At 37.7% G+C, this 24,372-nt stretch overlaps 1 protein-coding gene across 1 annotated transcript; it reads right to left on the reverse strand.

Moving 5' to 3' along the window:
* Positions 1-2: 2 nt before the first annotated feature.
* On the reverse strand, positions 3-24,004 carry LOC145774381 (BTB/POZ domain-containing protein 8-like). Its single transcript, XM_082585619.1, has 12 exons — positions 23,677-24,004; positions 23,188-23,285; positions 22,844-22,986; positions 20,671-20,791; positions 8,956-9,153; positions 8,148-8,329; positions 7,489-7,671; positions 4,009-4,146; positions 3,517-3,711; positions 3,136-3,200; positions 1,513-1,672; positions 3-745 (listed from the first exon to the last, which is right to left on the reverse strand). The coding sequence occupies exons 1-12, from the start codon at positions 23,790-23,792 to the stop codon at positions 572-574; spliced, it is 1,773 nt and encodes a 590-aa protein (XP_082441745.1). The 5' UTR covers positions 23,793-24,004; the 3' UTR covers positions 3-571.
* Positions 24,005-24,372: the final 368 nt, after the last annotated feature.

The raw sequence follows: 24,372 nt of genomic DNA on the forward strand, positions 1-24,372 counted from the left end.
AGTCAACACAACAGTTTATTGAAGTGCAACACGCAAGGCATGCAAGAAAAAGGACAGAAAAAACTAAATGTAAAAAAACCAATAAAATACGTTATATGAATATTTCTCATTTAGAAAATTGTTAGTGACGTTTAAGAAGCGTTTACTTAAATTATAAACTAGCAACTCAGATAAGATTTACTTCCAGTTGAAGTGTGTACAATCTGCGCCTGTAACTTCAATAATAGCCACAAGCTCTTTACTGATTTCAATCCAACTTCCAGGCCGCAGTGCTTGCAACTGATTTGCAATAAATGAAGAAAACGTCACAAAAAATGTCAGACTCCATCTCGGGGTCTCAGAAAAACATAGCACAACAAAGAAGCACTTCAATGCAAGCAATTTCATGAACTGATTTCTTACCACACCTGTTAAACTTCATTGAAAAAAGTAAAGCACCTTTTAGTGGGTAATCACTCTCGCACTTTAAATGTAAAGCAACTTAATGCGCAAAAATGAAATCTTCGTAAGATTTTCTGGTACGCCACTGTTTCCACAACACACAAACGTCATGCTCACAACACAATATACATCAACGAAGAATTGGAATGTTTAACACTGGATCTTCAAGACTGTAAGGTCTGAACACAGTTGGGGGGATAGTGATTGCTGGAGCGCAAAGCAAGTCGCGTGTTATAGCAGGTGATCGACGTATTATTATACCCTTGAAGACAAGATCAATTTTTTCATTGGATGAAACGTGGTCCTGAAATATGTTAAGAATCAATTAGCAACGAGCATTGACCATCAGTTGATTGGTTATTTGTTGTCTGCAACGAAAAGAAAAGCTACTATATAAGTTACATCCACTCCAGCACCTAAGACTGGTAAAATTACCGCAAATGTTCAGAATACGTTTCCCAAAGTCAGTCGTCATCAGAAACAAAATGATTTGGACAAAAGGTAACCTGCTGGTACACTGCTATATACACTGTAACCTGCTGCTGGTATTCTGAACTACATGGCCAACCAAAATAGCTTTTCTTCCAAAACTGAAGGAAAGAGATAATTGGAATCGCTTTATAGCCTACTTGGCAGAGTTTACAGACAACGTTCACAACAAAAAAATCGAAACCGCCAAAAAGTTATGGCATAACTTTCTACAGAAGATATTGATTAGAATTGATATTAATAAACGGTCGTGTATTTTATACAATTTTGAAAAAAGTCCACAAACAATAAATACCAAGATTATGGGAAAGTCCTTTGCAAATTTATAACACTTCCGCCTCTCACAAATAAATTTGATTTCATTGAAGTTCAGAAATTTACACCTTTCACCCTTGAAACTCGTATAAGGACTTTTAAGATACATGTACAATTGTACGTCTTGCTTTACTTCCTTTTTGGTTTAATGTCTTAACCCTCGCCGTGCTTAACCACATCTGTAGACGTTGAATCAATTTAATATGACGGATTTTTCCGTAAAGGAAAGTGTAAATGAAACAAATTACAATGTGCATGACTAATCACCTCTTTATTGTCACGTTCCACACTTGGAGACACAAGACCAGTCGGACTGGGTGGAATCAATACTGGACCATTGGGGGATTTCATTTGCTTTGGCACCTCATTTAACTTCTTTGGCAAGTTTGAGGGAATATTTTTTTGGGGATTTGATGTAGCAGCAGATCTGTAAATTAATCAAAATAAATACAGTTGTAATAAAAAGGTTCTTCTATCCCGAACGCTTTCTATCTGGACTAGGATTTAGTGTGGACTTCATTTGTTTGAAGAATTGATGTATTTGAAAAGACAAAGAAAACAACAAACAGTTGCTCGCCGAATTACTGCAAATTCCATGAGCAATGCAAGTTCCCCAATCACTACAAATCTCTTAAGAAGGTTTATGAACAGTAACCACTCCAGTCCATGCCAAACGTAAAAAAGACTAACTAGTAACTACAAAATGAACCTTAAAACACTCAGAAGAGCTCCACAAGGCTGTTGGAGTCAGCAGCTAGACTTGTGTCTGCCTGCATAGCTGCATCCATGACTAGAGATGATGCCAGGCGTGACACATTCTCAGACTGCTCTCAACAGGTTTGAAGGAGAGATAAACACATGTCCAACAGACTACAAACATTAAACATCCTCCAATAGGAACAAGGAAATCATCTCTTCAGCATAACCCCATGTCAATGGAGGCTATGCCAAGCTTGATTTCAACTGGCTCAACATAAGTCACTGGCGATCACAAGTCCAGCAAGGATATGCGCTTAACTCACAACAGAAATGTAGTTTCACAATAATTCCTATTCTGAAGATTCTTATTTGTTTCCCCATAAAAGGAAACATTCACTTGCATCGAGCGCTGATTGACATTGTGGTCAGACACGACACGACGCTGACGAGGTCGAACCGTGTCCTAACACTCGTGTGCCGATTTTATTCTGTCCGGAGTCGGCTGCCGAAATGCAAGATTGATAATGTTATGGAGAAGTTCTAACTTTTTCTCGACCTTTGCTATGTTGACGTGTATTGTTTTTGCTGTGATGGTCAGAAATAAAAACAAGTAAACTGAAGTTATACAATTTGGGTAGAGAGGTAACTCTTTTAAACCATAAACAGACATAACTCAGCAACAACACTACATTTAACATTATAAAAACAAAAAACAAAAAAGCGAACGTTTTCGGCTAGTCATATAGCCCTTTTCAAGCCTATAAGAAAATACATTATTAAAAGAAATGCTAAAGAATCATATAGTATCACAGCAAAAATATGGTCAAAGCTAAACATTTGAGAAACTGCCTCGCTCACACTAATTTTCAGTTATCATTTTGTGTGAGCGAGGCAGTTTCTCAAATGTTTAGCTTTGACCATATTTTTGCTGTGATACTATATGATTCTTTAGCATTTCTTTTAATAATGTATTTTCTTATAGGCTTGAAAAGGGCTATATGACTAGCCGAAAACGTTCGCTTTTTTGTTTTTTGTTTTTATAATGTTAAATGTAGTGTTGTTGCTGAGTTATGTCTGTTTATGGTTTAAACTGAAGTTTCTGCGGAAAACTCTGATGTTTCCGCTTAAAGACTCGGCTCCTCTACAATCGTGAATCAAGTTGAACAAATGAAACTAAGAAAGCTAACTTACTTTGTCCATTTCACTTTTTCCTTCTTTTTGGCTAATTTCGTAGGTTGAGATTTACACTGTGATAGCTGCAAGCAAAATATAAACCAGTTACAAATTAAAAATGCAGTCGACCTAAATGTAGTTTCTGTAATCAACTTATGTGATGACTGATGACACACCGTTAATGGAAAATGGGGCAAGATTGTTGCCAAAATAAAACCAAGAACCGACACAATAAAATGAGGCCAATGTCAGCATTCCTCTACTATTATAGCTAGTCTATATGCACCATATCAACGTCTACACTCTACATACATTAAATCAACGTAAAATATATCTTCAAATGACTTAAAAGCGCACTATTGGACCAACACAAAGTAAAAGTAATTGGCAACTACTTACCACAGAACTCGAAAGGACAGGTTTGTGACGGGGTTTGCGGTTCAAATCTCCCTGGCATAGTGTGGCGGCTTGTAGAGTTGACTTGTAGTCTGTTGATAGAAGACTCCAGTGTTCGGAATGTATGACGGCGTAGTAATTGGCAGTGAGAAAGTTAGTAACACGCTGATCTAACGATTTGAAGCAATTCGTTACCAACTGAAAATAAAAAAATAAAGTTGAAAGAAGCTGAGTAATTGCAGAGAGAATATTCAAAAATGACATCATCATTTTTTTATCCTTTGTGAAAATAACGCATGCTATAGATCTATAGAAGATTCTTTCATGGTTTTCATATTATTCATCTTCCTTGAATCCTCATACGTGTATACAAAAATAAAAGTTATTGTGACTGTGTTACGTAACACCTGGATGACAAGAATCGTGAGCAGAGGTCGGACAATTAGCGTTGTGTGACACCAAGTTGATTGGTTCATCAATGTTATTGTTACATACCGGACCCCATTGGTCTTGCTCTGCATGAGCTAATAGCTTTCGAACAGCGAGGTGTTGTGTGCATGCGTTGCTCGGGGATAAGTTGGTTGAAGTTTTCGCTGCTATATCTTCTACCAGATTACTTCGACAGCCCATCCCCTGCAACAAAAGATTTCGTTTTTTGCATATCATTTCTAGCATCTATGAATACACAGTACGATAAATTCAAGCAGGTTTGATCTGTACTTGCGCAGCGCACTTCATGGACAGATCTTCAATCAGCGCCACTTTGTGAATGAAATAATTTGAATCCAGAATCACAAACAGAAACTTTAGACCACTTCAACTTCGGTGGCCGAACCTGCGGTAGTGGTTCAAACCCTCTCAAATCAAAGTATGTAGACTTAGCTATATAGGGTCATTCTCTGCTTAATTTAGAATGAGTTCACCCATGTTCTTGGATCTCTTCCAAACTGGTCTCATTGGAAAGATCTCATTGAAAAAATATGATTGCAAAAAATTTGAGCGTTCTAGCTCAAACGGTTGCTGAGATATCGTAAATCGAAGTTTATGCATTGTCGCATAAAATTAGTCACGCTTGAGTGATTTTTGCAATCTACTACCTTCCCCTTATGCTAAAAAGACAGAAGAAAATTCTATTTCACCATTTTTGAGGGTGAGGAATTCAAAAATTTACATTAAAAAGGTCTATGAGCATGGTTTGGGGGGTGAAAACAGCCATTTAAGTTTTTTATTTCAAAAAAAAATATGGCAACGCTGCAAAAAAGTAGAGGTTGCTGCTATACGCCAAAACATTGTTTTAGCATCCATCTACAGGATTTTGATGATTTCACTCTTGGTCGATGCAAATGTTGATGTCACATGGCTTTGAACATTGACACCAGTGCATGAACCAAGCCACGGAATAAAAGTCACTGACAAAAAACTATTAGCATACAGTACACGAACCAAGCCATGGAATAAAACAGTCACTGATGAAAAGCTATCAGCATACAGTGCATGAACCAAGCCCCGGAACAAAATAGTAGCACATGACAAACTACCAGCAACAGGGCATGAACCAAGCCATGGAATAAAACAGTAGCGCACAACAAAATATCAGCAGTGCACAAGCCAAAAACGTAGTTCAAGGCAAACTAATCACCAGTAAACAGTGTATGACACCAAGCCACAAAAGAGAACAGATTTGGCAAACAGGTGGTGATACACAATCAGTTAAACATCTTTGATAGTATTTTGTTAAGGCTTCCTTCACAGACTTCATATGTGGTCCAGTATTTGTTGTGGGAGCATCAATTTTACAAATTACATCAGCATATGGCACGTAACAAACATCATCGTGTTGAGGCCAGGTAAATGATGGTGAAGGACCAGCTGGATTCATAAATTTTACCTTTGCATCCTTGTTTTCGTCATCTGTCTGGAGAACCATGCCTATCCACCAGTGAAAGTTGTAGTTGCAGGCGATGAAATCCATTGGGTTTATTTTTTCAAATGATTGCTGAGCAGAAAAGTCATGTATGGCTGCAATCTGCATATTGTCTATCAGAGCAGACATACTTGCAGCCGATTTTGTTGTTGGGTAGTGGATCATATGCATGATAAGAACGGGTTCCACGAATTGTTTTGCCCATTTCAAACCTTCTTTTCAGGAAAATCCTTGTTGTTTCTAATTTTTCCTTTGTGATGAATCGAAACTTTATTCCACTGATTTTTTCATTACAATACAGAAAGAATGAAGAAGGATCCAAAATCTGTTCTGATAATGTACGTTGCAGACTTTCACGCTTCACTAGTCGTTTGACGGTCCCACCAATGCCGTCACAGGGAGACTTCCCATGACTCATTGCGAAAAATACCCAGTTGGCGTGGATTCCAAAATCTCTCTTGTGCTCACCAAGGTTAAGAAAATTTTTGAAATTTTTATACTGTTGGGCACAGCCGTCTGAAAAGTAAGTGATTGTTTGGATGTGAGGAGTTTCATTCTGGATTATCTGGCTAACTTCACGTTGAACTTCGTAGACAAAAGGGACATCATGCTGTGTGTCATCAGATACAGTACAAATGCTCTTGTGTTCAACTTTATTTGTTTCTGTGCTCCTGTAATATATAACTGCAGGGTGCAGTGTACACTGGAGGTTGTTCCAGTGAAATCCTTGGACTTCGTCCTGAACAACAAAACTGTAATTTTCCGCGAAGTCTAGCAAAACTATAGCATGGGTCACTTCCAGTTCTTCTTTGAGCATTTTTAAGTGTGCGCTTTGTGTCTTGGCTATGAAGGAGTGTTGTTTCAATGTGTTCATTGCGTCACAAAACAGCTTGATGAATTCATCTGTTGGAGCAGATTGGTTGACTATAGTGCACCTGTCTGTTGATGTCCATTGCTGAAACGACACTTCAGAAACATCATTTTCTTCGAAAAAAATTTAACAAAAACTCTTCCATGGCTCCTATTCCAGGGCAGTTTGGGCATCTATGAAGCATACAGTTTTTGTTGGAAGCATCACAGACAATCATCCTGATGAAATCTTTGTAACCGAGATTTGTCCCACTGCCCTCAGCAAGCAAATTTGCATTCTGGTGAATCGCACATACACAAACAGCATGGGATCCTGATGCAGAAACAGTTATGCACTGTTTTGGTCGAAGTTTGTAAAATGTTGATTTTCCAATGTGGACATCAGGGTTGGTTTCCTTAAACAGAGTATACAGTTCATCGATATTGCACAATAAAAGGCGTTTTCGTTTATGAACATTTTTACGTATGCTGACAAAATCTTTTCTTCCTGCCATGATCCGTGAAAATGAATTATGATCATCCAAGTAAAACTTCCTCACAAGTTGTTTGATATCTTCAGTTAGTTTTGTTTCGTGAGCATATTTCAAAGACGTTTGCACCATATACAAACCTTAACAAGATCTCAAGCTGCGAAACTGCCATATGGCGATACAACCAAGGTGTCAATATTCAAAACCATGTGACATTAACATTTTGCATTGACCAAGACTGAAATCATGAAAAACCTGTAGATGGATGCTTAAACAATGTTTTGGCGTATAGCAGCGACCTCTACTTTTTTGCAGCGTTGCCATATTTTTCTTTGAAATAAAAAACTTAAATGGCTGTTTTCACCCCCAAAACATGATCATGGATCTTTTTAATGTAAATTTTTGAATTCCTCACCCTCAAAAATGGTGGAATAGAATTTTCTTCTGTCTTTTTAGCATAAGGGGAAGGCAGTAGCGAGCAAAAATCACTCAAGCGTGACTAATTTTATGCGACACTGCATAAACTTCGATTTACGATATCTCGGCAACTGTTTGAGGTGGAACGCTCAAAATTTTTGCAATCTTATTTTTTCAATGAGATCTTTCCAATGAGACCAGTTTGGAAGAGATCCAAGAACATGGGTGAACATTTTTGAAAAAATTCTAAATTAAGCAGAGAATGACCCTATAACCTTCAACAAAGTCGCCCACCAGAAACAAGGGAAATATTCTTGTCGTCTCGGTAAGTTCAAATAAATGTTGAGAAATAAAATCTTTGGAAGTATCCAGCAAACGAGCCGCCATTTGAATGACTGGTAGCGCCCATTTAATGACAGTGAGGCGGCCAATCACTTCATCTGCTTCCAAGGTTATATTTGTCACAGTGTGAACATTCTGAAACATACGAAAATAGCCCAGAGTACGTCATAACAATGTAATATCATCAAGCACATACCAACCGCAGTCACGTATAGTTCTCATCTGACCAACGTTCGATGCAGAGTTTTGGAAGCATCGAAACTGTTACTAGTTATACTTAACTCATTTCTTCAACGCTGAGGAATAAACTCAGTTTAGCGTCATTTTTTTAAGTAATATATGCTGATTGCTCACACGGGGTACAGAGTGCTTGTTGAAGTTTAACAGTCTCAGAGTACGACACTTGCTCAATTCAACTTGCGTCAAGATATCAAAAAAATGATACTTATTATGCTTGCACATACCCGTCCCACAGTCAGCAAAAGTGGCCATATTACATCATTTCAAAGTTGGCAAAGTTGAAGTGATATAAAAAATAGGCTTGCAATATCACCAGCTGGCTCAGAAATTCACTAAAATATAACTTATCAGTAACAGTTGCAACAAGTTACCATGGACTCTATCACAGCAGTGTAGCATCGTTCTCGGATTGTACCGGACAGGTAGCAAAACCGTTTAGTCGGCCATAAACGACTAAAATGATTGGTGTTCCATTTGAGACATTTTCGTTGCAATTTATCCAAAGAAAACTGCTCACTGATTTGAAAGACCATTGGTATACCCTCAATGCAATCTGTAAGATAAAATAAACATTCGATGCAAGTAAACAACAGCAGGTAGCCAGTCAAAGGACAATCTCCGCTTATCTACATGACTGGATAGTAAGGAAGTTTCCCGGCACCTGAAAGATCATCCATCCAGACCAGTAGGGTTTTTAGAAAAAGTTAAGATTTGCTTTTACGCCTTCCAATCCACATAACCTACTACCACCAAATCAAAAAAAATACCGTACTGATCAGTGATCATGTTACCTTCAAGAAGTTGAAATTTATTGCCTTTTATAAATATTTTCGATTCCTGATGAGGGCTTAGGTTAAGCCGAAAACGTTCGATTGTCAAAACTATTTGTAAATATGTAAAATATATTGTTGTAATGCTCAACCCTGTGGTAATGTTGCCTGTCTTTGGTACAAGAAAGCAAACTCTCTTCCGAAACTATATTATAAAACATAGTCGACCAGAATTCTTACTTGCGGTAGTGCAACAGCTTTTAAAAGAGTTTTAAGAATGTTGTGGGGATAAACAATCACAGTTAATATACCACGCATCCAAAGCTAGAAGAGGCTTGTGCCTTTTGATTTTATCTTTCTATCAATAAACTTCCTAGAAAAATCTTAAATGACTATACCTAGTACATACCTGAACAAGGTTTATGAAAAAAATGGCATTTGTCTCTTTGCATGAACAACACAAGTGCCGCTTTCATGTCGTCTGCACCAAGCATATCAGCAGTTTGCATGAGATTCATCATTTCAGCTTTCTCAGTGCAAGAGCAATCAACAAATATGCCATAGAGATGACAAAGGTACACAGCAAAAGATTTGGACGACATGCCATCTGCGTATAAGATTTAGATATTTTTAGGTATGAAAAATTAGATCTCATTATTATGTTAGCTAATGTAGCGAAATGGCCTGTATCGAAGAATCCGAATCGGAAAAGTCAATTCAGAGAAATCGGATTCCGTGATTCTTGAAAATCCGCAAACGGCTTCTGTTTATTTAGAGAATTTGTATATAAGGATCGTTTAGGTAGGCGTTTTTTGTGTTTACCTTCCCATACCCATGCAACGAGAGTTATTGTTTGTTAGGTAGATGTAAATTAGCTGATATCTTGCGGGTATAAGCTATGGTGATACCTAGCAACAATCAGGGATGGAGGAACCATTTTAAACGTAGGTGGGCCCAGAGGCGCAGCAGTCAAATTCAATCCAACTTAAGCTACGTCAACGCCTTGAAATCATGCCTCTGAATCTATTAAAACTGGTATAATAGGCTACGGTCCGCCAAGACCATGTAAAGTTTGGCTTTGGCCAGCTGTTACAAAAAGGTTGCCGACCCCTGGTTTACACATTGCATTTTCATAATTGTCTTTCGTGCCAACAGGCAAAATTTTCCATTTTTGGGCAGGATTTGGTCAAAAAATTTACAAAATTGTTGAATTGCTCTATAGCGCTGACGCGCTGTACAAAATGTGGCGATGTACACACAAATAAAAAGGCAACAATACACACACACATAGGCATCGAAATAGGGTGGGCCGCGCCCACCCTGCCGTGAAACGAGGGTGGGCAAAAGATGTTTCGCCCACCCTGTTTTCATGACACTTATGAAGTGTTCGTTACAATTATTTCCGTTTTTGTTAAACGCTGAATTATCCAACCAACTGCAGCGCAACTTCTTGTTTTACGCTATGTCTCTCGTTAGGTATCCGACAGAACAAAGCAATTTCGCAACAACGCTGCGTTGAAAAAAGGCGGTACTCACTGCATTATTGTTGCTACGGCAACTGCCACACGCTGGCAATTCCTGGTGAGAGAAAGCCACTTTTGATCTTTTCTCCGAATGGTGTCACTTTCGTTACGTCACAATCAAACTTCAGTTCCGGGTCAGCGTAAGGGAATATGAATATGACATCATAATGAACATGACAATAAAATAACCGATACAAACTAAAGACGTACTGCAACAATCGCTTTTTACAAATCTTTCCTCACAAACTTGTTGCTGGGTATAAATTGAGGCACCGCGCGATGTTGTCATTTCATTATTGAAAAGTTAAACGTGAAGCAAAGTCAAACATACGTTCACGCATTCTTAAAACCAGCTTCCAAAAGGCGTCGAGATAACGCTGGAGAAGCCACGTCCAGCGCGAATGAACGTAGAGATGACATTGATGAAGAAAGCAGTGCTTCAAGGATGGACAGTGGTGAAGTCAATGTCTCAGGCAATGCACCAGTAGTTGTAGAAGACAGCATGAGCCATGGATCTCTACCTGCTCCATTTGACGTTAGCATGCTGCCGGATCAGCTTCTGGCTCGGGAAGGTCGTGTGTTGCAAAGAAAGCTTTTTTTTCCGAATTCCAGTGGATGCATCTTAACCCTGATGGTATTTGTTACTGTAGTCACCTGTCCGAACATTTTGCGGCAAATCCGAAGGCGCCACTTTAAAGATAAAAGGTCACGAGTCACGTGCTTTTTAGGTCGAAAGGAAAACATAAAAGAAGTTGGTTTAGTGTAGCAGCGCTCATAAGATCGCAAGGCGCAAGAAAGTAAACATCAAACCTATGAAAGCTTAATTGCTGCAGCGACGCTACACGCAGTCTTCGTGAGAAAGACTAACCATTGCGAATTTGCGAACATACATATTCAATGAAATCTGTTTGAAAACTCTCACCCACCCAGAATTGAGTGACCTAAAGGTAGAGTGGCCCAAGTCGAAAATCTTCATTTTGAGTAAAGAGTAATTTTTTTATAAGACAAGAAATTGTGTGTAATGCCATCTCTCAGATTTTTACAATTTTTGAATATGTGAAATAGAATGTATATACGAGGACAACAAAAAAAAAATTATCAAAATCAGAGTTGTACTTTTCAAGATGTCGCACATTAAAAATATATGATTTTTAATTGTCACGCCTGAGCGATTTCATTGATTTTTCTTTTTTCTCAAGATCTAGTAGTAGGAATACAGTGAAAATTGGTTTTCTACCATTTTCGGGGTCAAGGAATTCAAAAATGTTGTCCTTGAAATGATTAACACAAACAAAATATCAAAAAATTTGATTTTAAATTTTTTTAAGCACGCTACCACCAGGAGGCGCCCCAGGAATGGTGACAAGTAAAATCAATTTTTTTTTTTTGAAAATCAATCTTCGTTGATGTGCCATTCCAGTAAACATAAGGAAAACAAGGCCCCAGCTTGTTTTAAGGTGCTATAATGCAGAAATAATAATGATAGTAAAAAAAAAAAAAAAAATCCAGTGCCGCATCACCACAGCAAAAAATGGTAAAACACTAATTACAGATAAACATAATAGACCATAATGTAAGATTCACACACACATAAGGACAAACACTACTACACAGTCTGATTACATACATATTTCCAATTAACATTTTTATGTAGGTAGCTTGTAAAATTGACCTCTTGTTTGTGTTCAAGCTTTATTTTTACTGCAAAAAGTTTCTTGAGCAGATAACAACCTTATAAAACAACTATATTCAAATTAATAAGTTACGAAATGCAAATATGCACTTACTGTATTTCTAAAGTACATTTCAGGTTACAAATTAGCATGAGCTGTAGGCCTAAATCAGACATAAGTGTGTTGTCCTGACTTTCTTGATTAGGAGCATGACAGTCTAACCGGTGTTCTCTTCTAACTGCTTGCCGAAACTTCATCTTGTTTTGAAGCTCAGTTTTTCCAATCCTTTGAAGTTCTTCATTTTTTACTTGAAATTATTTTCTATTATATGAATTTCAAAAACCTCATCAGTACATGTTTACCTCAGTTGATAGTCATTTATAACTTCTCTTTACATTCGAATTGCTGCCATGTAATTCATTTCATCTTGAGTGAGTTTGTACTGCCTCCCATTGATTGTTGTTGGAACTTGCAGTTTCAGCAAAGTGCTATCCAATGGAACCCAACAAGAATCCTCTGGTATTGCCATTGGCCAGTAAAACATCTGTGAAAGACCAATGGTGAAAGCTTCTTGTCCCATTGACAGTTTGTCCCTTGATATATCTATCTTGTAGTAGACTGCGTGTTTCTTCAATATCCGCTTTAAGAAGGAGACAAAAAGTTATCTTAGGCATTGTGTGAGAGCAGTGGTTGTATGCTGCTTCAGCAGATAAAATTTTGTTGGATGGAGATGCAGTAAGACTAGCGTTGGTCAGCTTTCGCTTCACACTACCCCCAATTCGGTCACAAGGTGACTTTCCGTGACTTCTGGCAAAGAAGGACCAAGATGCTTTTATGCCAAAGTCTGAGTGATGGTATGTCAGGTTCAGAAAGTTTTTGAAGTTTTTATACTGTCCACCACAGCCATCAGAGAAGTACTCAATATGTGTTAGTTGAGGATGTTGAAGTTTCAAATGTGTAATAAGATGTTTCTGTAGGTTGTACACAAATGATGTATCAGGTGTTAAATCATCAGACATGAAACACAAGGATTGCTCTCTGACTTGAAATATTGTTGAATCAATGTCACGAGTATAAACTGCAATGGGGTGAATTGTGCATTGTTCCTTGCACCAGTGATAACTTTGGATTTCATTTTGAACTACAAATTCATAATTTTCTGCAAAGTGTGTCAAAACAATTGCTTCATGTGGCTCCAATGTCAATTTTTGTCATTTCAAATAGTTAGCTTGTGACTTTGCAATATAAGAATGTGCTGTCAGCTTGTTGATTGCAGCAATAGTATCTTCAATGAGTTCCTCCTTAATATATACCATTGTTTTCAAATCTGATCGGTCAGTAGAAGTCCATTGTTCTACCAAAAAGGTCTCAGTCTCATCATATGTAGTCAAATTATCAAATAATTTACGTTTCAAAGCAGCCAAACCAGGACAACTTGGACAGCGATGATTCATGCAATTTTTGTTTGTCACTTCACATACAAGAACACTCATCATTTCTTTGCTTGGCAGACCACATGCTGAGGCCAAGAGCTCTGCGTTTTGATGCATGCGACAAACACATACATTGTGAGTTCCAGAAGCTCCTGGTGAAACACACCATTTAGGTTTTAAAGACCAAAATTTGGAAAAACTAATTTTCAGTGTTGGATTTTGCTCTCTAAAGATATTGTAAAGTTCCCAGCCTGACCCTAGTAACAACTATTTTTGATGATAAACATTTTTTTGTATGCTTACTTTGTCCTTCATGCCTGGCAACATACGAGATGTTTCATCAGTTTCAAAAAAATCCAAAAATTTTTGTTGTATCTCAGCTGGAGTACCAATTCTTTGTTTTCGATCATGCCGACCCAAAATTCCTTCTTTTTCAATATTTCTAGCTTTGTAGATTGAGTACGTGGAGCAACCAAAATAAGTTGATTCTTTTTCAGCAGACCAAGACTGAGGAATTAGGGTCAGAATTTGTAATTTGTCAGAAAACTTTTTTGTGTTGTGAAATTTAATCTTTAATTTTGCTATGAGACTGTTTAAATCCATGCTGTCATGTATATAGTTTTTTAACTTTGTCTCTTAGTTCAAGGTCTTGGGAGTTTGCTGTCTCTAGATCATTGGGATTCAAGCCAGACACTACAGCAAATTGTGACGTTAGCTTTCTCTTGCATTTTTGCAATTTTTTGGGAACATACTATTAGTTTTTGGTGCTTGGGTTTGCTGTGCAATGGCACCAGTGGAGATTCATTCAATAGTGCGAAACTGTCATTTAAGTTTGCTGTAGATGCTTCCTTTTCTGCATTGAGAACTGCACTTTGAAGTTCCTTTGTGATTGGAGATGCACTCGACTCACCTTCAAAAATGCTACTATCAAAATCAATTGCCATGTTTCCTGGTTTGGTGAAACAGCGGCTGCAAAGCTTTTGTCCTGGAACAACATTTAAGTTTCCAAAACTTCTCAGTTTTTTTGCCAATTCAAGCCCAATTGTGCGTCTACTCTGAGGAAGAGGTTTTGAAGATGCATCAACCTCATGTATTTCAAAAATGTTGCAGCATTTTTTTTAATTTATCAGAGAATTTTTTTTTAATTGCCGCATTTCATGATGTGCACAAATCACAGCATCATCAGCTCTGTCCACACCAGACCTCCACCATAGTAGCTCCTGATCTTCTTCTGACAACTCCTTTAGCTTCACTTCATTTTCTACCTCATCTATCTTATCTTCCACATTGCACCATTCTTTCCAAATATTTCAAAAATAGCACTTGTCATTTGATCTTAACATTTTAACTGTAATCTTAAATTAATATTGCAAATATATTTTTCATTAATAATTGCTTAGTTAGTGTACACTCTTTATCTTCTCAACCTCTCTCAGTTTAACAATAACTTCTTTTTTGCTGGAATCCAAACAGACATCGACAATCATTAATCATTTTTAAAGCATTTTCTAGAATGAGCTCTTTATTATCTGCTATTCAAGTTCTGCAGCTCTTCTTATCTCATAATGATCATTGTTTCCCAAAGGTGCATTCTCTGTTTGAAGCATAATGTTAATGCCAAGCAAGTCAGGTAGATACAGTCTATCTTAGAAGTCTTTCTAATTACCAAGTTACAATCTAACAGCTTATTGACTTGACTACATTGTTAACTGGGCTGAGTGAGACTCAACTCAAAGTAGGTTAAAGATGTGCATTACTAGTATATTTAAATGCTTTAGCTGTTCATGCAAATAACTTTAATTGTTGACCTTTTGCTTATCTATACTCATAGCTGAAAATTGAAAATGGTTTAACTTGCAAATATGTTGTCAGCACACAAAACAAAGGCATATATTTCCATGTATCAGTAGGCTGCACTTTAGAATTGAGTTCAAAATATACCCTGAACTCAACAGGCTTGGGGCACCTGAAAACAAGCTGGGGCCTAGTTTTCCTTATGTTTACTGGAATAGCACATCAATAAAGAATAACTTACAAAAAAAAGTTATGATTTTACTAGTCACCATTCTTAGGGCGCCCTCTGGTGGTAGCCTACTTAAAAAAATTTAAATTCAAACTTTTCGATATTTTCTTTGTTGCAATCATTTCAGAGACAACATTTTTGAATTCCTTGACTCCTAAAATGGTAGATCACCAATTTTCACTGTTCTCCTACTACTAGATCTTAAGAAATAAGAAAAAACAATGAAATCGCTCATGCGTGACAATTAAAAAACACAAATTTTTAATGAGTGACATCTCGAGAAATACAACTCGGATTTTGATAATTTTTTTTTTATTCAGCTCCCATATACATTGTCTTTTACATATGTGGAAATCATAAAAATCTGAGAGGTGGCATTACAAAATCCTCATAAAATTTCTTGTCTTATAAAAAAATGACTCTAAATCGACTTCAAAGTTGGGCACTTTTTTTACTATGAAGGTGAAGTTGAATTTATCCAGTGAAGTACAGGGAATAATTCATACGACCACAAAAATTTTTTCGGAAAATTCTGTGGTCATATGACGTCACGTTTTTTTTTTAGTAGCTTTTTTTATACTTGGGTCACTCTACTGTTTGCATTTTTAGCGAAAAAAGTGACCCAAGTTTACTTGGTTTTGCAAAAATTCATAATTTCCCAACAGTAAACTGGCCCATCTAAAAAAATTCGAATAAAAAAAAATAATAAATGCATGTTTGAATGAAATTTTATCCAGTGGATAATTGCAACGCATATTTTTGGATTGGGGCAGGATAAATCTGACTTACGCTTAATATAATGAATCGTTTGGCAGGCAACTGGTACCAAAAATTTCCGTTGAAACGTTTTTACTTCAAAGTTCAGCATTCTGATCTAACTCATGACATCATCAAAACTCAATGATAAGCAACCACAGACCATTAAATAAAACAGTACATGACATCTGGGCGAAACCCTCTTGGGCGACGGTAGCGAAAGTTTAGCCGTTTGGTGGTGACCTATATAATTTATCTAGTTGCTTTGCGGCGTCACGGTTTAAAAAGTGGTTGACGTCAGTTATGAACGCTCCCTAACCGTTATCGAAACTTGTCAGTCGCAATACTGATGCTGATGGTGCATTCTGTTGAAACATTTTTCGGTATAAGCGACAGGCAGCAGAATCATTCGGAAACCACTGCGAAGTTCTGATTCCGTGTGACTTCAAGTCTTAAAATGTAATGACTGTCAGTCACAATGTGTTCTGTAAACTGCTGATGCGCCTACGCGGCGTCTAGAGCAGCGGTTCTTAACTTTTTGCCTTGTTGGCACAACCTTGAAATTACCAACCAGTTCTCGCACCCCCTTCTAGGATTGGCTGAAAAGTAATAGTCGCTACAGTTCGAAATTTTTGTTGAAACTTGGTAAAACAACTTTGTTTCTTACGTCGTATTATAACATACCTTAATAATTCAGCATCCCCGCACAGCCTAGGCATAGGTCTCGCACCCTTCAGTGGTGCGTACACCCCTGGTTAAGAGCATTCGGATTAAAAAATATCAGTTTACGTTCAGTAGCAGAGGACACAGCTTGTATTAGCCACACGCAAAATCAGTAGCTATTAATGCAGTAAATGATGTTATTTTAAGTGCCCACGTTCATTACATTTTAAGACTTGAAGTCACACGGAATCGGAACTTTGCAGTGGTTTTCGGATGATTCTGCTGCCTGTCGCTTATACCGAAAAATGTTTCAACAGAATGCACCATCAGCATCGGTATTGCGACTGACAAGTTTCGATAATGGTTAGGGAGCGTTCATAACTGACGTCAACCACTTTTTGGCCATTCCTCTTGGGAGGTTTTCGTTTGGCTCTTTTCTGAAGGGTTTCTCTTAAGCTTCACGATAAACCATGACGCCGCAAAGCAACTAGATAAATTATATAGGTCACCACCGTTCCGAACGGCTAAACTTTCGCTACCGTCGCTCACTTTGGTCGTCGCCCAAGAGGGTTTCGCCCTGGTGTCGTGTACCGAAATAAAATGCTGTAACTTTCATTGCAAAATCACATATACAACAAGTAAATCAAGTATAGTTATTACTATCTGAATCCTTAACAGCCTGTTTCACCTATACGGATCATCAGAAGTTCTACCACAGAACCACTATAAATACGTCTCTGGTTACATTCCCGAATCACCTTCCAAATACTTGTTCCAGATTCTCATTGTGCGAAAGCTTTCTTAGCACACCACCTCACAATCCCAAATATCTGGGGAAGAGCTTGAGTAGTTGCGATCCTTAAGCCTTACAAGCCACCAGAGGACCCAAGAAGTTATCGTCCGATATCCCTCCTCTGTGTTCCTTTCAAAAAGTCTGGCTGATCTATGCCCGCGTCAACGCATTCATCAACCCGCTCCTTCCAAAAGAGCAAGCTGGATTTCGGCGCGGAAAATCCACAGTAGATCAGGTTACAAACTTGACACAAGACATCGAGGACTGCTTTGAGGCAAAAAAGAAGGCCGGTGCTATCTTTCTAGATTTCACAGCTGCCTATGACACCGTATGGCATCGCGGCCTTACTTACAAGCTGCTTTGCCTGCTTCCTGACCGACATATGGTTCGTATGATCAGGGCTGGGGAGCCACTGCAAAAAAGCATAGGCTCCGGCTCCAGAGCTATCAAGCATTCATTTACTAGCTCCAGCTCCGGAGCTATAAACTTTTAAACAGCGGCTCCAGCTCCATTAAGAGTGTTTTGTAGCATTTGTCACAGTAGGATGCAATGGTTTAGAAGTCTGCACTGCAGCGCTTAAAATTCTGTTAAAAAATATAAACACACATTTCAGATTTAAGCTGAATGAAGGGGGCGAGGGCTGACACTTTGCGTATAGCAGCCTTAGCCCTTGTCTACTCTTTAGCAGAGTATTGTGCACCTGTTAGGTGCCGCAGTGCTCACTGCCATAAACAGCGCTCTGCGCAGTGACCGGATGCCTGTGTCCCACACCATTGGACAATCTCCCCATTGTCGCTGGCATCCAACCGGCTGAGCTTCGTCGTGAAGAAGCCATTTTGTCTCTCGGTCGACAGGCACTGGAGTCTAACCATCTTCTCCACCACAATATCTCTGCTCTCCCAAACGAGCACCCCTCGACTGAAATCACCATCAACTGAAATCAAGACACCCATTTGTGCCAGCCGCTCAACTTCTGATCAACGAAGCTGATGAACAAGGCATCTCTGCGGCTACTTGGGCGGACCACAAATGGAACTCTCAATGGAAGTTAAGTGCTACCAGAATCCATTCGTTCATTTCCGACGCCGACACACGCCCCATTGGCCTGACACTACAAAGACAGGCATGGGTGTGCCTCAACTGTCTTCGTACGGGCGTCAGGATTTTCCGCTCAACCATGCACTCATGGGGAATGGCTTCTTCCCCCTGCTGTGAATGTGGTGCCGAGGAACAGACCGCAGACCACATCATCAATGACTGTATCATCTTCAAGAGTATGTGGTCTTTAATAACACTCAGCAGTTGAGATCTTTCCCTTTCCTCCATATACAGTACAACTATGCTTAGGTTCTAATTAGCAGACACTGTCTACTGTCTAGTGTCTACAGTATGCCTGTAATACTGTATAACAGCATAATTTTGGTGCGCAATGACCCTTAGTATTCCTAGCGTTTGTTCTTTGCAATTGCACGTGGAATTTCAGCGCCGCGAACACACTTGCTCATTCGTATGCATTATGACACAACAATGCAGAGACAAATCCCCATTGACTTATTGTGGAACAGTACTGCAACGCTGAGTTTCCGACAAGTGTCATTGTTACCATGCCAACTCAATTTACTAAGTTGTTGAAAAGTATAATGTTATTACAGATGTTGAGCTGTTATTGCTTTTGTAATTTTCTTCACGTATTGCAAGCCAAGTAAATGTGGTCCACTGTAATATTAGTTAATTTTGAAAACAAATACAGACCAAGTAGACTTGGGCCACTGTTGGATTTGTAATTTTTTTCAGTCATGAACCAAGTTTACATGGGTCATATTTTTTTCTAACGATAGAATTTCACAATTTTCCCAAAAAAATTTCGCATCTTTTGTTGTTCCTATGGAAGCAAAAACTCATTTTCGGTCCAAGTTGACTTGGGCCACTCTACCTTTAGGTCACTCAATTCCTCTCTTCTAAGAAAAAATCGACGCCTATGCACACACACAGTTATAACACCACCTGGAAGTAATAATATGCAGCATTATACAGTACGTGCATATGTAATGATATCACTGTTCTGACCATAGAGAGCATAGAGAATAATTATACTGATTGATAGGTTGCTCCACCAGTCACACGCAACCACACCCACACGTGCTGCACATCAATAATGGACTCAACAGAAAAGTTTGAAGATTGGATTTCATCATTGAGCTATCAAAGATAATCAAACTACTGTGTATCAAATGAGTGAAGACCTTTTTTTGGAACTCCCTCTCTGATTTGCCGTTTTTGCTACCTTTTTAAAAAAATTGGGTTTCAAAAGTGGGTGGGCTAGGCTCACCCAGAAAATAAAGTAGGTGGGCCCAGGCCCACGTGGTTCCTCCATCCCTGGCAACAATTATTATTTCAATTATAGGTTAAGCAACAAACCTAACCTATAATCGTTGATGTCACAGTGGTGGATCATGCTAGTAAGGCTAAGGAGAGGGGCAATTTCATACACCTGACAAAAAAAAATTGCTTGGCCTACAGGTTAATAAAGCTGATTTATTACTTTTTCAAGTAAAATATGACGTATTTTAACTTAGTTGACCATGATCAATTGATCATCATACGCTATTTGACTTTTTTTTTTCGTTGAGACTTTATTTGATTAACCTCTATGATAAGCTAATTCCTTTGAATAAACAGATGCCACTGTGGGATTTAAGAAATCTCTGAAAAAAGCTGTCTCCAAATTGGGATTTCTGCTAATTGGATTCCCCAAATAGTAGCAGACCGATCACACTCGTGGAGTGTTTTCTTCTTCTTCGAAGAAAAAGAGGAAGATGTAGTGCTTAGAAATACGGGTGCAAAATATGTGCAGTTTGACTGCTACCTAGATAATAAAAAGTGACTCGTTGAATAGGTTACGGAAAATAAGCATAATTAAAAGAAAAGTACTTTCCTAAATCAATTGAAAAACTAATTACAAAGAGTACATTCAAGTCACAATATCTACAATTTTGAGTTTGTTTTAAGTCTGTGTAGTTTAATGGGCAAAGCACGGCTCTGTGCAAAAGCTTCTTTGACAAACTAATTGTTGAACACAATCATTATCAATTGGACAATATCCCTTGATACATGGTGTTCTATAACTATAACTGCTTTTCTTCAAAACTTCATTTGCAACAGGTAAATCAGTAAATCACACATGACAAACATGTTTAAACTTTGCATAGAAAATCTTTAAATAAAAACAAAATTCATATGAGATAACAACACTTTCATACTGAGTGTTATTGAATCATTGTTCGCTTCTGACCATAAGCTATTCGTCTGTAACATGGCTTTAAAATAACAGGATCTGGCGCACAGGACATCTTTGTGCGAGAGAAACAGCTCGTTTTCAACCTGAATAATGTTTATAATGAAATATCCTGTCAAACATAAAAAAGTGGCTATTTTTACACACTTGTTGCCATGGTTACAACCAGGTGTTGCCAGAGTTAGGATTAAAGTTAGGAAGGGTTAAGGTAAGGGTTAGGAATAAGGTTTTGATCTTTGCCCAGGACTAAAAAAAATTTCCAAACGACAAGTTTTTGTTTTCAACAGCTTTAAACTTTTCTCAAATTAGGACAGAATTCCTTATCTGGCAACGCTATTGCCACACAGCCAACATAAAAAGCATCCATAACACAGCTTTGCTGAATAAACAATTTCATTTCAAGAGTGCTTAAAGTTTGTTTGAAGGCTATTGGTCAATTTAATACCAAAAGCCATCCACCTTTAAAGGTGCACTGCAACGAAAATACATAGCTTTTGTATTTGTAGATCTTTCTGAAATAAAACGTTTTTCAACAATTTTTTTATTTTTTGTGTTACCATTAATTAAAAAACCTAAAAAAACCTTTTTTGAATTGAATGATTCTGATTGGTCAAAATTTTTGATGACGTCATTGGCTGGCAAAGCGGCATCCAAGGTCTATTGTTTTGCGTACAAACACAAGGAACAAATCGCGTAGGCTACCGAAACAGCGAACAATTATGTGCTAAGGGAGTTTTTACACCCTTAAAATGGTGGCTACTTGTATGGCTCCCGGTTGCACTAACCGGGAAATCGTCAAATCTTTCATCGTTTACCTCTGAATAATGACGACAAGCTGAAGAAATGGATCTCAGCGATGAAACTCAAAAACCCACCTGTAAACAAGCACTGCCGTGTGTGCACCAATCATTTTCTGGCCAGCGATTACCAACGCGATCTACAGGCAGAGCTACAAGGCACCAAGTCCAAACACCTGCTCATCCCTGAAGCTGTTTCTTCTGTCTTTGATTTTTCAAGATATGTGAAAGCCACTGTCAATACAGTACAGTACCCACAAAACTCGATCGACCTAGGTACAGGTCTGTGAGTACGATCGGGCGTTTGGATCGAATAGCAAAGCGAGAAAACAACAAGACTTTGAAACAGGTCAGTAGGACAGTAAAACAGTGGCAGGGTAGGCAAAGGCATATTAGGCAACTCTGAATACATAGGCTACTTTAAGTTGATATAAACCACTTGGTTCAAGCAAATTATTTTCCTGCATTTTTTTCAATGCAAATTTTCCATCCGACTGCTGTCTGAACTGGTGTTGTCAGAGCACGAATCAGAATGATGTTCTTTGCTGTCAAGTCGCCATCTTTTTGGTTCAAAGAGAAATCCTTGTCTTGTTTCAGACATCTTGTTTATGCTCAATATACAATGACCCATGCGACGTTTCTAAGGCAAATGCATGAAGCTGTTTACTTGGTTGCCAGCCGATGACGTCACAAGACACATAGCGCCATCAGGTGGCCGATTTTCATTTAGTTATATCTCCCAAACAAAAAGGCATATCAAAAAAATTTTTTGAAAAATTTAATACTTAAACACTAAAGAATCACCAAAAAAATTTTAATTTTTCATTTCAGGTCCCCTTTAACCACCGCTATACCACAAGACTAACAAGTTACAGTACTTCCATTGTATATATAAGTGTTTCTTCAACACAAGTTCTAGGCATAAACTCTTATTTTGTCATTTTATGAAAAAAAAAAGTTTTCACATACCGGCAGTCTTAATATTTATGATACAGCATACATTGTTTTAGTATTTCTACATGATGCTCCATCAAAACATCACATACAGTATAATATAACTGCAAACAGTTCAGTTTATTTATTTTTTCTGCTGGCAAATAAACAAAAATATACACAACACAATAAACAAAAATAATTCACAAAGCAAGGATGGCAGCAAAAGACCAAAAGGTCATCAAAGTCAGCTGCCACCCCAACATATAAGCACTAAGCAGTGGCACACTGTTTCTGCATAAAAGTTTCATCAATGCAGTACATGCACTGGGATGATTGCGTGAGTATATAGAACCCCGTGTGGCCATCCCCAGTGTACACTTCTAACGTAATTATAGCATAGTATACCTTTAATACAATATCAAAACAGTTGCCATCAAGCAGTAACTTTTTCAATACTTTCTCCAAAGATGATGCATCGTGGTTTTCTGAAGTTGTTCTCACCATATTCCGAATTATGTTTGTCTGTACCATCACAGGAAATGCTGGTTCTACAATACAAATCAATACCCATTACCCACTCATGAGTTTAGTTTTCAGTTTTACAACCAATTTCAATATTTATTGATCGATTTCTTTTAAATTATTCTTTTTTACAAAAAAATTATAATACAGTATATGACTATCACTAGCTGTCAACATGCACACTCTCTCCATGTACGCAGAAATAACACAAGCATGTTAAAAATCACCTGTTATCTCCACATCATCTTGAGTAGATTTTAAAGCTGTTTCAAGAAGCTTAAAAGTGTTACTCGTCTCATTGCTATATTCTTTCTCAGAGAGATAGCTGTAATAGTAAATTCCATTTAAACAATTTTTTTACCATCATAAGTTTTTTTTTTTTTCTAAATAACTAGGCTATAGGCCTAGCCTACATATGGACTTATTTTCAAAGTACAACCATATCGTTAAAAAATTCTGAAGTCTACTGGATTTAACAATTTGAATACATAAAAAATGTTGTTTTTTAAGCAACAAAAGTTTTGAACAAGTTGTTAAAAATAAAAATAATTTGAACTACATTCCGAGTCGTAATACTTCCAAATATAGGCTACCGGTATCTTGAATCTTAATATTTTGCAACATTTGCTAACTAGACCAATTAAAACATAAGTAAGCTACGGTAACACACAAAAACAAAGTCTAGTAAACTTCTTATCTAATTGCATAAAACCTACTGTGATATATCTTTTACCAAATTTGTGGAGAACTGTGTGTACACATTTGCAAATTCTTTTTGTGATTTCAAGTAAAATCTTTCAGATAAAGATTTTAAACTTTTTCGATTACTCATGAATAATGACTAAGGTGTTAACGTGGTTTGGATTTTTGCTGTACTCTGCTATGTTACAACTAATATCTCAGCTTAACAGAAGTAAACCCACTGAACTAGAAATATTCCGAGACAAGGATGAGAGTGCAATAGGCTACGGTATATAACAGCTGTAAAAGTAGTTTGTTGATTTTCTGCATCCAAAGAAACGCAAGTGCAGTGCATGAAAATTCAGTTTTTTCTTCTCTGGAAGGGATTTAGGGCAATAGAGCATATCTGCAGACAAAACATAAAGCCTGTGTAGTGTGTATTCCAGAAGATCAATGCAGGCAGCAGGCAGAGTGTTGCCAGATTTTTAAAGTTTTTGTCATTTTTTCAAATTTAATTTCACTTAAGTTGCGATTGAAATTGAAACGGCGGATTTTTCAAAAACTGGCAAAAACAAACACTTTCATTTTCAGGCAAAGTTTAAGAGCGCAATACACAAAACAAGAAAAAAATATTTTGAAAAAAGGTTGCAAACAAAAATTTTATTGTTCATCGTTTTGTAGGCTATCAAGCGGTAACGACTAGAACATCACACAACTAAGGCGAAAGAGAA

Source organism: Aplidium turbinatum, chromosome 7 (assembly GCF_918807975.1).
Source record: "Aplidium turbinatum chromosome 7, kaAplTurb1.1, whole genome shotgun sequence".
Classification (NCBI taxonomy): Eukaryota; Metazoa; Chordata; class Ascidiacea; order Aplousobranchia; family Polyclinidae; genus Aplidium; species Aplidium turbinatum.